A 17,121-nucleotide genomic window follows, 5' to 3' on the forward strand; every position below is an offset into this window, starting at 1 on the left:
CTTTAAGCTTTTTCCCTAATAACTGAGTTAAGAGGAAGAATTTTTAGGATGTAGCTACATTTGAAGCCTCAAGGCCTAAATTAGTTATCGTTTAGACAGCTTGATGTCTAGTATAATCTGCTGTCACTGTGTGCTCAAAGGACTAATATTTGCCACACAGCCTTTGCTTGCACAGAGTTGGAAAACTGATTACTAAATTTCTATTTTGGGATTAATTATTTCTTTCGGTTTAAGTGAATTTGCTGACTTTTGATCAGATAAACCATGATTCCAGGTATTTTATTTTATGTTTTTTTTGCGCGCTCTACACAATCTTTAGATTTTGCAACATGTAAGGTCAGGCTCATTATATTTAACATATGGAAGCACTTTGAGACACGCACATGATCTGAAGTATCGTAGGACTTAAGTCTCCTTACGCACTGATGAAAGTGATACTGTGTGTTTGTGTGTGCTGACAGCAGCAGGGTAGTAATGTGATTTGAGTCCCAAAACAGAATAGCTCACATTTGCTGGTCCCCTCCAAGGGGGAAGGTGAACAAAGCATTCATTCATGGCCACTGTCACTGTAGTGAAGGGGAAAACTGTTCACACGGGTTTCCAGGCTATTTACCACACTGTCATCTCACTCTGTTTTCTCTTCTCCCCGTCTTTCTCTCCCTTACCCTCGTGATTCCCGTCCACACTTTCTCTCAAGGAATGAATATCGAACATTACGACAGGCCATCATTGACATGGTGCTCGCAACTGAGATGACCAAACACTTTGAGCATGTCAACAAGTTTGTCAACAGCATCAACAAACCACTGGCTGCTCTGGAGGAGAATGGGGTGAGAATGAAATCGAAACACTCTTAAATGATTTTTAATATAGATTTTATACCTGTGAGGAAATATAATTTTCATTTTTCCCCTTTTCCCCGTAAATAAACCAGATAATGATACACCAACAGTAAGCGAGCCACAGTGTCTTAAGAGATGATACTGGTGTTTGCTGTGGTACAGATGTCTTTGTGGGGGGAGAGTTTTGCAACTTGGTACCATCTTTCTCATCCCTGTGTGGAATGCGCAACACAGACATTTAAAAGCTGTATTGCTTTTTTAAGTGTAGGATTTTTAGAGGGCTTGTGCGTTTGTGTCTGATGTAAAATGTGATGAAGGTCAGGTTTGGTTAATAAAAGAGTGCCTTGAGGGAAAAACATAATATCGTTTGACTGTAAAACAAAACACAAAGATCGGGAATAAAATAACTCTGCTAGGGGAAACAGATCTTCTTCTGCAGGTTGGTTTAACATTACTCTCAGTGAATTCAGTCTTGTAACATAAAGTAAACCCATATCATGTGACTTCATGAAGATTGCTGTGCTCATTTACATGGAAGTGTAACTCATAATTAAACGACTAGAAGACTAAACCCTATCAGCTGCCAGGGCTGCTCTTTGTAAAGACATATCAGGTAATTCGTGAAGTAGTTCACTTGTAAGGTGTTGTTGATTTTAACTAAAAACTTGAATTTGAGTTTATTTTGTGGTAAATGTTTGCTTTTTCTTTTCTTCTTTCCTTATATACAGGGAAACAACGATGAGGAATCTGTAAAAAGTGTCTTGACATCCCCCGAGAATCGCATCCTTGTCAAGCGGATGCTGATTAAATGTGCAGACATATCCAATCCATGTAGGCCTCAGGAGCTCTGTATAGAATGGGCTGGACGAATCTCAGAGGAGTATTTTGCACAGGTGATTAGAAGGGGCAAAAAATAACATAGTGTTGAATGCGTGTGGAAATGGATCCAGCAGGAAGCAGCTGTAATGTGTTTACTGGGATTGATGACTCCTTGCGCTCTTATCTCTGATGCAGACTGACGAGGAGAAGAGACAAGGTCTACCGGTGGTCATGCCTGTGTTTGACAGAAACACTTGTAGCATCCCAAAGTCCCAGATTTCCTTCATAGACTACTTCATTACAGACATGTTTGATGCATGGGACGGTAAGTCTGCACAGCATGACATAAAAAGTACTTTTATATCTATATTTGTGTCAATTCCTATGCATGCACAGGACCAATATTCGTAGGAGGTTCAGTTATTCGCTGTAATGTGATTAGGTGGCATTTGTCTTTCACTGTCGTAATAAAATTCTCAGTGTTATTAGATCACAGCAAGCATACTCGGTGTTTGGTGCCATCAAACATGGCCTTTTGTTGCCTTGTAAAGAAATTAATCCAAAGGCTCATACTGTAGGCAGATACACTATAGATGTTATCATCCTGGTAAGCTTGCTAGTGTCGTCTAGCTTGGATGGAATGGCACGCCCGTAGACTGTTAGGGAGCATCACATGCACATAGATGTCTTCTAATTAGTGCTAACTCACAAATGAAATAGTCCTACATTTTCACACAGCCATGTTATTATCAGATAATCATTAAAAAAATGCTGCAAAAGGCACCAAAACCACAAACACAGTTGAGAAGACTAGTTCAGTGACTTCAGTTGGTGATACAGCTTGCATTGGCTGCTGTAGCAGTAGCCGTGCTCTATATCTGCTTGTATAACCAAGAGGTTATTCACTTGGGGTGGGCTGTGATGCTTCAATTGTTTAGAACCACTCTCAAGTGGCAATTAGGTTGCTCCTAAAGTCCAATCGTGCTCTTTTCTCCGTGTCAAAGCCGACGGCCGACACACCATTGGGGGCAGAGGAGGTTATTAATTCACCATAATGTGCCCCAAACATACAGGGGACAAAAAAAAGGAGTTTATTCCTCACTTTCTGTAATGGTAAATTATTACTTATAAAGTGCTTTTCTACAAGCCTCATTCACCCTGTCATAAAAGCACTTGTTTTTCCCTCCACCTAAGTGCTTTGTCTAACATTCATGCATACACTCACACTCCAGTGCATGCATCAGGGGCAACTTTGAGTTCAGTATCTTGCCCGAGGATACTTCGATGTTCAGAGAAAAGTAGCCGGGGAATCAATCCACCGACCTTCCGACTGGTTTACGACCCGCGCTATCTAATTAAAGTTGGTGCCGACATACAACGCTAACTGATTTATCCCCCTGTAATTAGTTGGCATGCATGTGAGTGGAGGGATGACAGCTGAAGAGGTTTCATTCTCTTTTCTGTTTTTTTTTCTGTGTGCCCATGCACACACAGACATGTCTGTATTGGCAGATTCAATTTATTATGACTCTCATAATAATAATAATATTGATTTGATCCATCACTTTTATTGGGTATTCGGCCATTGGTAGAACCAAAGTGGCCGTCGGAGGAACTGCAGTTTTTGTCACGTTCCGCTGTCTTCATTTTTCAGCACCAGATGCTGCTGCTTGTTTTTATACTGTGACAGTGAGATAGAGATGTTTATTAAATATAAATGTGTCGTACTATCTTTGAAACAAAATGTAATCTTTAAGCCTCATCTTGGTTTTTCTTCTCCCCAGCTTTTGCAGACCTCCCCAATCTTATGCAGCACTTGGACAACAACTTCAAGTATTGGAAAGGCCTGGATGAGAGGAAGCTGCACAGCCTGCGACCACCTCCCGAGTAGGTGCTGCAGGGTTTGTGCCCTGGGACTCTGTAATCTGAGGCAGACCTCCTCTCTCTCTCTTGGCTGGGGGGGGTCTCTCTCCCTGCCAGCCCAGCCAGCCAAGGGGCTTCCTCGCCTTCACTCTCCTGCTTCCGTAGCACACCGAGCGTCCACATGTCCATCCATACAGAGAACCACAGAAGGACTTCCTTCCTGACAGGCAGTTGCAGCTGTAATGCTGCGGGCTTTACAAGCCTGTCGTACGCGAACTGTGACAAACAGACACGGACACGCAGCATCCTTACAAACTTCTTGTGCCTCTCAGGCAATCGCAGTGTAGCTGGTCAAGTGACATGACTGAAAGAGGGTCGTTACCAGTCTTCTGGCGAAGCATCCGTCCCTCCCCGATCGCCACATGGGCACTCCTGTCTGCCTGTGAAGTTGCTGTTTGAGTAAAAACTGCTTGTTTACTGAAAAGACTCGATGGAAGCGTGGTCTGGATGAAAAAAGGTATCTTTTCAAACCAGGCCGTGAAATCACTTTTGACCTCCATTCCTGTGCTTGCAGCAAGGCAGGACTGCTCTTTCAACCCCCTGGAGGTCACACCATGAAAGAACACTCCACTGCTTTTCTTTGTTTTGTTTTTTTTTTGTTTGTTTGTTTGTTTTTGTTTTGGGGCAATATTCACACGTGTCCAAGAGAAACCCAACCAAGTTGACACATAGCTGTCTTAGCAGACATGTGAGAGGAGATGCTTTCTTTATGGGTCGGGGGCGGTGGACCTTTCTCTTAGGCCACCGCTGAGAGACAAAAACCTCAACATCACAATCGTAGGTATCTAACTGCAGATGATTTGGTGTGTACATTTTTCTTAAGATGTTCCATATTTTCTATATAAAAATTCCTAAATGAATTAGTTGACGAGAACAAAATGAATTTATGAAGAGCGAGAAAAGCCAAAGCTAATGAAGACAAATACTACTATAACTCTCGAAAATTCACAATTATTATTCATATGAAACATTACCATATTAAACTTTTTTTTTTTTTTTTTTTTTATCAAAAGTACAGTACCAGTTTGAATGAACACTTTTGTATTGCACTGTAAACAATATTAGAAATGTCTACGTCTCAGTGATTTGTCCAGGGATGGGATGTTGCATTGGAGAATAAGCTGTTATTGTTGATCATCGGGAGTTTGCGTGCGTGCGTGTGTGTGCGCGTGCGTGCGTGTGTGGGTGTGTTTTGGTTGTTGCTGCGAGTGCGTGGGTGTATTCATTGTTGCAACAATCCCTTGCTCTTGGTTTAATGCTGTAAACCGCTCGACATTTGACAACAGCAGAAATATGTGAAAACATTTTGGACTTGAAAAATTTTGTCTCCCAGAAATTTTTGTATCTGGTTTATCCTACTGAAAAGACTGCCTTATTTTATACAATATTTATACAGTACATCCCACTGTGCAACTGCAACAGACATCTGGAGTTTTTATTATGACATAGTCAGAAGGTTATGTTCAAGGAAATCTCAATATTTTTATAGACAATGAATTTTACACTGGATTTGCAGCAAAAGAGATCAACCATTATAGCTATCTGAATACTTTTGAATGGGATGGTCACGCAGAGCATGTATACAGAGAACTAAATGGTTAAGAAGGATGTGGATCGCAGAGTTGTCTATCACTGTCTTGAAGCAGTCTCCTGGAGGCCAGCTTGTATTGATTTTCTTTTCTTCTTCTTCTTCTTTCTTTTTGGATCAAACATCATTCTATTTTGGCCACTTGTCCAACATCCTTCTGCACAGACCCAGGGAACAGCTTTTTGTTCAAGGTTGGATTCAGATTAGGATACTAATATATGTTAAAGATTGTCGCTTATTAAGAATATTTCCTCTTTAAACAGTATATTAAATGCCATAACAGCTAAGCAAATGGTGGTTAACAAGATGCGCTGACCACGATTATTGTTGTTTCTCTCAAATGACAGAAATGTACACGCAATCAGGGGATTTGTTTGTTCCTTCTGATACACATTGGTCTGAAGGCACGGAAAAAAATTAGAAACTATTCAATGAAAAATAAAATAATGTCAATTATATATTTAATGTCTATGATTCAATGCCTTTTTTCTTTTTGACTTGCTCATTTATTTCACGCCCGCAGTAAGACTCTCTGTCTGCCTCTTCAGGTTACTTCCATTAGTTTATTATTTTCTTTTGACTTAGTTTAAATAAAATGTTTTCAACATTTGTGAAGCATCTCAAACTACATGGCAGCCGGATAACACCCCGTGTGACACACTTCAATATACTATAAAATAGTGAAAAAACAAACACAGTAAAATGTGACTGAGGCTACTTTTTTTCTGTAGCACTTTCTTTTTAATCTACAAACCTCAAGGAAAAATAAGACACATGTAAGATTCTTATTTTCATTTTCTTTTTGATCCTCCCACATATGATTAAAACAGGACTTTTTAACTCTGGTTCAAAGTACATACTCCTTAATTATTTTTTTTAAAGCTGCTTCATTGAGGTATTGGAGAAAGAACACGGTCTTACTGGTTGGTAGGAAATGGAAAATAAACAACAGTCTTCAGTGTTTACATCACTTAGCCGACCCATATATCCACCACAACCTCCTCCCTTCAAGGTTTTGCCTTGCTACAGACAATGTAGTTCAACTTCCAACTTCTTTTCCAGCACATGGGAGTCAATAAGTCACACTGCTGCTGCTAGAGATCCTTGTCAGCTAAATATAAACACGGGTCATTTAAAGTTCATCCTCTTCCTCTTTAACAGAGTGTTACAAACTGTTAATTTCTATAGAAACTGCTCATAACACACACTTAATCCATGCTGTTTGTGTGAACAGGTGAATATGTGTGGGATGTTTGTTTTTTTTTTGGCTACATTGAACATAGTCTCCAAGTCCTTAAAGGAAATGCATGAAGGCTGCCAGTTCTTACTGTCTGTGCCTAAAGTACAGTCATACTAGCTGTCTGTTTTTAACAAAACTGACCCATATATAGCCTGTCTGACGGATGTATTGCGCTGGTTACTATATACAGGCACTAAACATTGAGCTGCAGGTACAAGCATACATACAATGACATGACGGTTTGTGCATGGTAATATTGGCAGCAGGAATATGGCACTAATTTTGTATAATGTCTAGACACAATAAGGTACGCAACGCGAGAAAATGCGGAACTGTACAAAAAGACAAATATGTTGCATTTGATGCTTTCGGCCTGAGATTGCACGCAAAATGGGAAAATAAGCGCTTTGTGTTCGCGCTGTCTTCGGTTTAAGATGCTGGGGGGAGAAAAAAATAAACTTTTTAAAGTGTTTCTTTTCTTTTACTTTATTTTAAATCAACAGGCTGAAAAATCTCGGGTCACTACTAGCATAACGCTACGTTAACCAGGTGAGCCTTGATTTGTTATGAAGCGTACTGAAAGTGAGAGAGACTCTTCCAGAACATGAGGACAGCTGCGCTTCCGCCAATTCAGACTTTGCGACAAGTCGTCAGAAGAAATCGCCGGAGCAGGAGAGAAAGAAGACCGATGGCTAAGGCCGTGTAGCTTTTGTACTGTATCCGAAAACTAGTATAAATTTACTATCTATTTAGTGGAGTTGTGCTATGTCTTCAGGAATGACGGGGCAAACACCGTGAGTGTCTGTTTAGTTTGTTAGAACTGAGTAGTCGTTACACAAGCTAACGCCACACTGCAGAGTTCACCGAACAGTAAGCTAGTGTTTGTTAGCTTAATCTGCTAACTGCCAGCACTACCATGGCCTGTTAGTAAAAGTTAGATTGCAGGGTGTTATTTGACGCTAAAAAAATCCAACAACATACATGGGTTACTCTGAGTTTATGTGTTCAGCGTACACCAAAATTATATTTCATTGAAAAAACTCGTGAAACAGTATCGTAACTTGATAGCTAGCTAGCTTAGCTCTCGACGTCTGATAGCTTAGCAATGACTAACGCCGTCTTATTTGCTAGCTAACAGCTTCTACCGTTACCAGAATCCACAGATTTTACACACGAACGATTGTTAAAACATTGAAATGCACCGGTATGACAGAGATGTCTAGTAACGCGGAATACGATTGGCTAAAATAAATAGCTATTCACCACGTTTACTGTTTAGCATCATCAGCGAAGTGTTGGGCAATTTTTCCTGTGATACCACAATGTATTAGTGTATCTAAACAGATCATTATAGCACAGTCAAAATGTTGTGCCGATACTTTAAATTCCAATGACTGGTTTGGACAGTGGTAATATGGGTGCTCATGTAGTATTTCTCAGGCTGTCCTTACGTTAAAATACCTAGTCCCCTTTTATTTGACGTCACGGAGTTGTTTTTTGTTTATATTTATTTTAGTCAAATAATAATAATTATAACTTTATTTGCGTAACACGTGTCAAAACAAAGTAAAGTATTTCCCAAGACATAATGGAAAACATTTAGGAAGAAATAAAGATGAAAAAGCGTTAGGTATAGGAATACTGTCAATAAATAATTTGATAAACTTGGATTGTTATAGTATTATAGTTATAGTATGTTATATGTTATAGTATATCTTTTTTTCAGGTGCCTAACCAGCCGTTGGGATAAGCCAGCCCAGCCTAAACAGAGTGTAGACATACAGCCGCAGAAGAGCAGTGAAAATGCAGCCCACCCTATCTCATTGTCAGGAGTCGTTTCTGGACCGAACAGCACAGTTTCCCAGGCACCAGAAACGGGAGGAAAATCTCCTCAGGGAGGAGTTGAAATGGCTGCAGCAATGGCTGCTAAAATAAATGCTATGTTGATGGCAAAAGGAAAGCTGTTGACTCCTCCACCATTACTTGCAAAGGTGTGCAGTTAGAGAGCTGCTTTGAATAACTGTATCATGTATGTTTTTGTGGTTATTAATGGAGTTAAAGTTTTCTGTGTTATTTCATATATTTTAGACTCTTCCAAGTGTGCCTGTGCCAACTGTTACAGAAGAGATGGTGGTCACTGAAGTCGACATAAATGATGTACCACTCAACTGCAGGGACCTTCTTACTAAAGGCAAAACACAGGAGGAGGTTGGTGGAAAGTGACCATAGCAGTGTTCCATTAACACTTTCGTCACACTTTAAGAACTTTTAAAACAAGTTGTCTCTTAAAATATCTTTTTTTTTTTCTTTTTTAAAATCTTCTTTTACCTTTTTCAGATTCGTCAGTTTAGTGGAGCCATCGTTTCAACAAAAGGTCATTTCATGACAGAAGCTGAAAAGGGAATAGCAGGAGGGTATGTGTTTCAAGTCTTAATACTTTGTTTCTGCAAAAGTAGACCCCCCCCCCCACCCCCTTCCCACCCATTTGCATATTGTGTCTTAAGAAAATCTACATTAATTATTTACTAGAATAGTGAAGTTCATCTAATAAAAGTAAACAGACAAACTTGAATTAATGAGTTTTCCAGTGATAAAGAGGAGTGTAAAATGTTGTCCTTGACTGATTTTCTTTCCTTTAGACAAAGACCTTTGTATTTGCACGTTCAGGGAAAGACCCAAGAACAAGTCAACAGTAAGTATCAAATTTTATTGGCTTAATATGCTGAGGCTGACATCATCTAATGTAATTCACAAATGTCACAGCATGTAACAATTGATGTGGCAGATGCTCAAATATCGGTCACTTTTCTTTGCAACATTAGAGGCTGTAATCAGGATAAAGGAGATCATCTCTGAGGATGTGATGAGGACCTCAGCAGCCTCGGGGGGACAGCAGGTGCCTGTAATTCCACCGCTCACTCTCTACCCTCAGCCGCCTCGACCTGTCGTTCCTCCTACTGTGCCACGGATGCCCAATACCACTTCAGTGCCAGCCCAGGGTCATCGACCAGCAGCTCCTCATTTAGGGGTAGGCAGATGATTAAAAATAAAGTCAAATTTGTATGAACTCATCACACCCTAAATATCAACAACTTGATCTTTAATTTAAGTATTGGACAAAGACAGATAAGCTGTACATTGTAACCAAAGGTTCAAGACTAACAGTGCTTAGTCAGAAAGATTCTGTAGTCAGGCAGTAAACTGAGGGACACTCAGTAGTAGGATTGTTTATTTGGGTGTATAACAATGCTACATTACTCAAAATCTTAGATAAAGTTAGGGTTATGAAATATAAAATTAATTATGCAGACTAGGTTATTGGGAGTGGAGGTAAAGAAGGTGAAGCAAGTGGAGACTATGTTGCTTTCACTGATACCTGCCTCCAAAATTAAGCAGCAGAGAGAACGTCCCTGGTCTACAGTGAAAAGCCTTGGATTACTGCATCTGCTTACAAAGCACTTCTTCCTAATGTCAAGCATGATTTCACTAAACAGCCATAAGGTACATGGTATTGGTAAGGTAACCATGTCTTTATTTCTCTTCAGAGTTTTGTGCACACAAAGATTTTTGTGGGTCTGGACCAAGCGTTGCCTTCATTCAACGTGAAAGAAAAGGTTGAGGGTCCAGCAGGTTCGTACCTGAGTCACATCCAGACAGAGACGGGAGCTCGAGTCTTCCTCAGAGGAAAAGGTTCTGGCTACATAGAACAAGCATCGAAACGAGAGTCCTTTGAACCTCTTTATGTCTACATCAGGTATGTTCATTCTAATCGGAAGAGTCGTTAAATGACATATACACACATTCGGTATGTGCTGTGTGGTTTCAGTGTTAGAGCCTTGCTTGCAGGTGAATGGTCGTTTGCTGCATGGCTTTTGCTAGTTTTACTAACCTGATGAACACTGCGCATCTGCAGCATGTGCTAAATCAGCGGTCCCCGGGCCTCGGACCAGTACCGGTCCGTGAGTCGTTTGGTACCAGGCCACGAGAGTTGAGGCTCAGGTGTGAAATGTATGGTTTTCAGTGTTATTTTGTTATCGTTTTTATCGTTAACTCTGTTTTCCTGGGTCTTTCCACGTGTGTTATGAATAAATCTTCTTTTTTCGGTACCGGTACTAGTTTTATTTTGTTGTATTTATCCGCGACACCCTAAAGGCCGGTCTGTGAAAATATTGTCGGGCATAAACCGGTCCGTGGCGCAAAAAAGGTTGGGGACCGCTGTGCTAAATGGTTCAGGTGTAGGCCAGAGTTGTGTCTCTTCAGACCATTGATGTGGGAGAGATCCAGAGGCACAGAACTCATCCAAGGAGATTTCTGCTTTTTGAAAAGACAAAACTTTCTGTAGAAACTGGAAAAACAGTTTTAATGACGTAAATCCTGTAAATTACCTTTCCTATTGCTATTCCAACAGTGTAGCAGCTTATTTTTGTTTTTTCTTTGCCAGTGAGTCGAGCTAGTACGTATTAAGCACAAGTTTTAAAGGTTATGGCACAGTGTTGGCTTCACAGTTGGTCTATGTAATGATAATATGTGGCTTTAGTCCTTTACTAAGTCTGTTACCTCCTGTTTAACAATGGACCTTTGTTACAGCCACCCAAATGCAGCTGGATTGGAATCGGCAAAGAAACTCACAGAGAGTCTCCTGGAAACTGTAAGTACACACTGTTATGACTGTAATCGTGTCAGAGGGGATTTCTATTGCATGCAAGTCTTACAGGAGGTGTAAGAAAGTGAAGCTACTAAAGCGTATAGTTTTCACTGATACCCACCTCCAAAAGTGAAAGTGGTAGTGTGAACCACCTGATCTCCAGAGATAGGTTTTGAGTGCTCTGCACCTACCCACAAAACTTTCTGATTATAGAGCTGCAGTTTTGTCTGGTTCATTACATCATTTTAATGTTTCTTTCATTCTTTAGGTGAGAGCTGAGCATGCACGTATGGTGTCGATATACACAGCCACGGGCTCGACACAGTGTGAGTATTCTTCTTAAGTCTTGTAACTAAACAGGCAAATTCCAACAGGGTGACCAAATGTAAGGTACTGACTAACTTCGTTTTCCTTGTGGTAATTAATCCTCCCGTGACGTCTTTAGTGGCTCAGCAATTGCTTGAAATAGTAGGTCACAGTTGTCAAAACACCCTGTTATTGATCCATGTGATATGTGCTATTAACTCAGGGTTCTATACTTTCATTTCAGCATACGCAGTACATGGATTTCCACCTAATAGCAATTACTCTAGCCAGGGGTCCTGGTATAACTACCCAGCAAATGGGTATGCTGGCGGCTATTCAGCGTATCCAGGAGCCACTGGTTATTGGAGTAAGGCAAATGGTCCCCCAAGTCATTCTAACTTGTCGACAAACCCTCCATCTTCTCAGGCAATGGTTCAGTATCCGGTGTGTCCTAGGAAACCGCATCCCTATCTTGTTCAGGTAATTATAAAAGTCTAAAGCTGTTACTACTTAAAGTTCCCATTTATTAGTCAGCTGATTTAGAGTGCTACATTTTTAATTGCTTGTTGGAAGAGCCATCAAAAACTGTGACATCATATAGCTAAAACCACTGAATAGATTAATCAGTTTCCAGTTTCAGTGCACTAGAAGTGCAATAAGACATGAAAGTTGTCGAGGTCTTTAGGAGGAGTTTTAGTTCTCTTAAAGTCCTGTGGCAGCATCAATGTGTATGTGTTGGTTTATGCCCTACCCAAGGATCCAAGCAGCAGTGAGACAGTGGAGCCTGAAGGATCTTTAAATACCTCCCCTGACTCAGGAAGTCCCAAGCATCAATTCCAGGAGGGGGCTAAGGATGAAAAGGTTAGCTGAAGAGTAACACCTGTACATATCACTAATAGATAATTCTGCCCATTTTACTCACCGATAAACCTGTCTGAATTGCAGCTGATTAGTCCGTCTGGTTTTAAACAGAGAAGCTTCAGGCATCACTGCTAAACAACCAACATTGGACAGAATTACACATAATTATAGCTAATGAAATTATTGTATGAAAATATTAGTTTCAGTTTGTTCAGCATTAATACTGACAGTCTCTTTGCTTTCTGTTTTCTGAGTTGTTTACCAAGTTACACAAGTGTTTAAGCTGAAAGTTATTGTCTGTAATACAAATGACCATCAAACTGAGCTAAGGAGTGTTTTTTAATCACAGACATGAGTTTCATCTGTATCACTGTGTTAATTTAAAAAAAAAAAAAAGATTAATACGGGGAGGGGATCTGTGACATCTGCCATTGCTATTTATGTTTTCGGATTTTCAATGGTGTCAGAAATGTAGGCAATCACTATTGTGCTAATAAAACACCAGCAGTTCCACTCTACATGTGCATGATCATTTAGAGCCCATGCTGGAAAAAGTATGTGTTAAAGTATGTCCTATTATAGGCCAATCTCGAAACTTCAGTTTTTATCAGAAATTTTAGAGAAAGCCGTCTTTCTCCAAATACAGGCTTACTTAGTTGCAAATAATATTACTGACAAATACCAGTCTGGCTTTAAGCCACACCATAGCACTGAAACGGCCCTGCTAAGAGTCTATAATGATCTTCTTGTATTTGCTGACTCTGGTCGCCCTGCCGTTTTAGTTTTTTGGATCTGTCTTCAGCCTTTGACATGGTTGATCATAATATACTCTTGAGAAGGCTAGAGCATGTTGTAGGCGTCAAGGGTTCTGCCCTTAACTGGTTTAATTCTTACCTCACAGACAGATCCTTCTCTGTTGTGATGGGAGGATACTCTTCCTCTGTTGCCCCTCTCTCTTGTGGTGTGCTCCAGGGATCTGTATTGGGTCCTTTATTATTATTGTATATGCTACCCTTGGGCTCCATATTTGAAAAATACAGTATTTCTTATCACTTTTATGCTGATGACATTCAAATCTATTGTCAACTGACTGATGATTTGTCAGCATCATTGAACTCCCTGTACGATTGCCTGAGAGAGGTTAAAGATTGGCTGTCAGATAATTCTCTCATTTTAAATGAGAAAAAAACTGAAGTTATGGTGTTCGACAGCCATATTCCTCGAGACCAGCTTGTTGCCCTGCTGGGGCCCCTAGCTAACTCTCTCTCTGATTCTATGCGTAACCTGGGTGTCTATTTGGATAGCTCCTTTAAGCTTGATAAGCAAGTATCATCTGTAGTTAAATCTGTTTTGTTTTTTTTTTCAACTGCGCCAGATCTCTAAAGCTAAGCATTATATACCACACAGGGACCTGGAAAAACTTATCCACGCTTTTGTGACCTCCAAGTTAGATTATTGTAATTCTCTCTACTGTGGTCTCCAAGCCTTCTCTCTTCGAAGGCTGCAACTCGTTCAGAATGCTGCGGCTCACCTTCTTACTGGAACTAGAAAATTATTATTACTATTACTCGGACTCTTGTTGATCTACACTGGTTACCAATCAAATATCGCATTGAGTTTAAAATCTTGCTACTCACTTTTGAAATCCTGAATAACATTGCGCCCAGCTACCTCACTGACCTCCTCAATCTGTACACTCCTTGTCGTGCATTAAGATCATCAGGTCAATTACTCCTGGCCCAACCTAAGTTTAGACTGAAGGACTAGAGGCGATCGTGCCTTTGCTTCAGCTGAACACAACCTTTGAAACAGCCTCCCTGCTTCTATTTGACTCTATCCAATCCTTTAAATCAAGATTGAAAGCATACCTATTTGACTTGGCTTTCCTGACCAGTTAATACCCTTTTAAATCTTTTAAATTTTACCCTTTTAAATCTTTTAAATTTTACCCTTTTAAATCTTTTAAATTTTACCCTTTTAAATCTTTTAAATTTTACCCTTTTAAATCTTTTAAATTTTACCCTTTTAAATCTTTTATTAAATTTTATAAAATTATTTTATTATTAAATTTACTGCTGTTTTTGTCTTCTTAGCGGATTTTGTATTTATCTAACTCTTCTGGTCTGTTAGTGCCTCTATCCTGTCTGTGCTAGGGCCCGATTTGTGCCCTGTTATTGACTTATGCTGACTCTCCATATTACTGTGAAGCACTTTGGTGTGCCTTCGGGTTTTTAAATGTGCTATATAAATAAAACTGTATTGTATTGTACTAACAACATGTTCCAATTAGGAAGATAACATTAGATTTTTAAGTAATTACTGTTCAGTAAAGATGTGAAAAGCACAACGGGTTTGTTTTGGGGGTTTTGGGTTTTTTTTTTTGTTTTTGTTTTTTTGATTGCATTTGGCTTAGATGAAAATCGGATCATGTTTTATCAGTGCTCAGTTCAAAAACAAACTTTATTGAAGCTGTAGTGCAGTGAAGCTGCAGATTTCTCTCTAGTTGCTCCCTACTATAGATCTGCCTTTAAATTCAGATATTTTAAAAAACAATATTAAAGATTTTAATGCCTTAGTGCATGCAAGAGGTCTGTGTTATACAGCGGGAGAAATATTAATTTGATCCCCCGCTTGAATTTGTTAGCTGGCTCACTTAGAAACGGCATAAAAGTTCTGAAATGATTTACATGTAGATGAGTGAAATGAATATTTGATCTCCAAGTATAGCTTGACAGTAATAAGATGTGTCTTTGTAGTTTGTCACCATGTTTGCATTGTTGTTTGGTCTTGCTCATGATGGTGGACAGGTTTGCTTGATACACATAATGAGTTGAATGAGATCAGGAGTAATTATTTGTCTGTGTGTAAAACCCAGATCTGTGGGATCTGGGTTTTAGGGGATAGTCTATAACTTGAAAAATCTGAATTGTTTTTTTTTCCTGGTTTCTCTCCATTACATTGGAACTACCATAAAAATTAGCAACTGTTCATTTCTTTGTAAGTGAGCAAACTTGCTGGATCTTGTTGCAGCCTTAGCTGAGTATCAAAATAACTTGAAGCGAATGGGAAGCTCTGAGTGTCTTCCAAGGTTTTCACATGCTAAAATAATTTTCTTTTGAGACAAGCTTTTTCTTTTGAAAGTTTGTAAAAAGGCTTGAATGTTCTGTATTTGTCTTTTTAGCCCTACGCCATCTCTCCAGAGGGTCCAGCTCATCAGGAGTCCACCCTTCCTGCTCCCAGTGTTGGTGAGGAGAAAGAAGTAGAAAGGTCTGCTCATAGATCATCATTTTTCCCTTTGTATGTTCTTCGTGAGTCTTGTGTAGCGTAGATATTCATATTTTTCTCTGTTCAGGTTTCTGATGCCTCCCCCGCCACCTCCCTGCGTGGCTCCCGCCGCTGTTGCACGCAAAAGGCCAAGAGATGCCGTGACGGATGATCCAGCGAGTCTGCCCAGCAGCACCGCGTCATTGGGTATGCTGTTCTTTATTTCCTAATACTCTGAGAGCCTGAGTACTCAGATATTTCTTCTGTGGTGTTGTCTGTTACATGAAATGGCATCTCCCCCCCGTGGAGCAATGGGGGAGGAGTGGAGACCTGTGTGAAACCTTCCGCTGGTGAAACTCACTAACATGCTCTTCTTGTATATGTTTTTTGTCTTTCCCTTGTTTTCTCTCTCAACATGTGTCCCTGGACCTGCCTGTTATGGATGTGTGATCTGCTGCCGTTTCATTTGATATCTTCCCTCCCCTGGCTGTGGATCAAACGAACTCAAAAACCACCGCTAATATGGGGCTCCTCAATGGGTTTCCTTTTTGTTTTCTTCTCCTGCTTTGTCTCCCCCTTCTCTTTTCTCTTTTTCTCTTGCTCATATCTCCCACCTTTCTTCTACTTCTCTCTCTCTCTCTCCATTTTTCTTTTTTTCCTTTATTGTGCTCTTGCAGGTGTTCAAGACGAGGTGTGCGAGAAGAAGCCTAAAGTGTTCAGTGATACATCAGGGTTAGTGCCCTACGGAGGGGATTCCTCCGATGAAGAGGAGGAGAGGAGCCGCAGCAGTAAGACAGATAACTCATAACCTCTGCCCCGTCCCATCCCCACTGTCCAGGACATTCATAGACCACATTCAGTAGATCAGCAAGTTTCACAAACTCAAACCGCATCAAAGGAAAAGTCCACCCTTGTATCATACACTGTTCTGGCATGTTACACCACATTTACTACAAAGACAAATATATTTGCTGACAACTGCCTTTGCACAAAGCAGGGGAGAGTCCTTTTTATTCTTCGGTTTTTCAGAACAGATGCATTTTTAATTTTAAGCTCTGTCAGGATCTTGGAGACAGTTCTTTGAAAGTTTGTGTACCCCTTTTACTTTTGACATACCTTTTAGATCAGGTAGCCAACCTTCAAAGCCCATCGGTCTTCATACAGCAGTCGTAACATGATTTTTAAAAAAAAAGGACACATGTGGAAATAGAGGGGTTTTTTGGGGGGGGGGGTAAAGTGAGGGTGAGCGTATACAAACTTTCTGCTGCCTGTGTAGAAAATGTAAATATAGAAGTCTAGATGCAAACTATTTCAGCGTCAGTGTGGATTTATGTTAAAATGTCACACCTCTTTGGGCTACATTTGTGGGTTTTTTATTTTATTTTTTTATGAAATAGTTATCTGATTGCAAATTCAAACACATCATTAGCCACTTTATACAGTGTGTGGAAGTATTCTGGGTGGACTTTCCTTCTACATATGTGAATATAGCTGTATTATAATTTCAATTGGGTTTTTTTCCCCCTTTATTTCATTTTTTTTCTCCAATGCATTTTTTTTTGGGTGGGGGCGCAAAGAAAAGATAGCTCCTTATTTCCCCCTTTGGACTTAAACACTCAAGTCTGCTGCAGTC

At 40.0% G+C, this 17,121-nt stretch overlaps 2 protein-coding genes across 3 annotated transcripts in view; both read left to right on the plus strand.

Annotated features, from left to right (window-relative positions):
* pde8a (phosphodiesterase 8A) overlaps nt 1-5,630 on the plus strand; it is a 49,935-nt gene extending 44,305 nt beyond the window's left edge. For both annotated transcript variants that reach the window (XM_085166649.1, XM_085166658.1), the window contains 4 exons: nt 698-830; nt 1,571-1,735; nt 1,857-1,986; nt 3,446-5,630. In XM_085166649.1, coding sequence (XP_085022775.1) covers nt 698-830; nt 1,571-1,735; nt 1,857-1,986; nt 3,446-3,552 — 535 coding nt within the window. In that variant the 3' untranslated portion in view covers nt 3,553-5,630. The remainder of the gene's footprint in view (nt 1-697; nt 831-1,570; nt 1,736-1,856; nt 1,987-3,445) is intronic.
* Nucleotides 5,631-6,941: 1,311 nt separating this feature from the next.
* On the plus strand, nt 6,942-17,059 carry LOC146525419 (KH homology domain-containing protein 4-like). The gene is made up of 14 exons (XM_085166748.1): nt 6,942-7,206; nt 8,139-8,403; nt 8,501-8,620; nt 8,750-8,826; nt 9,052-9,104; nt 9,235-9,440; nt 9,958-10,166; nt 11,000-11,060; nt 11,326-11,383; nt 11,608-11,843; nt 12,120-12,224; nt 15,406-15,491; nt 15,577-15,695; nt 16,166-17,059. The coding sequence occupies exons 1-14, from the start codon at nt 7,178-7,180 to the stop codon at nt 16,294-16,296; spliced, it is 1,755 nt and encodes a 584-aa protein (XP_085022874.1). The 5' UTR covers nt 6,942-7,177; the 3' UTR covers nt 16,297-17,059.
* The last annotated feature ends 62 nt before the right edge of the window (nt 17,060-17,121 follow it).

This window comes from Neolamprologus multifasciatus, chromosome 1, assembly GCF_963576455.1.
Source record: "Neolamprologus multifasciatus chromosome 1, fNeoMul1.2, whole genome shotgun sequence".
NCBI lineage: Eukaryota > Metazoa > Chordata > Actinopteri > Cichliformes > Cichlidae > Neolamprologus > Neolamprologus multifasciatus.

What these genes read in the sequence shown, in the direction of transcription:
- LOC146525419 (XM_085166748.1), top strand. Translation starts at nt 7,178, where the DNA reads ATGTCTTCAGGAATGACGGGGCAAACACC. An exon ending in CTCCACCATTACTTGCAAAG is followed by an intron (nt 8,404 to 8,500) that starts GTGTGCAGTTAG and finishes CATATATTTTAG; the next exon opens with ACTCTTCCAAGTGTGCCTGT. An exon ending in GAAAAGGGAATAGCAGGAGG is followed by an intron (nt 8,827 to 9,051) that starts GTATGTGTTTCA and finishes TCTTTCCTTTAG; the next exon opens with ACAAAGACCTTTGTATTTGC.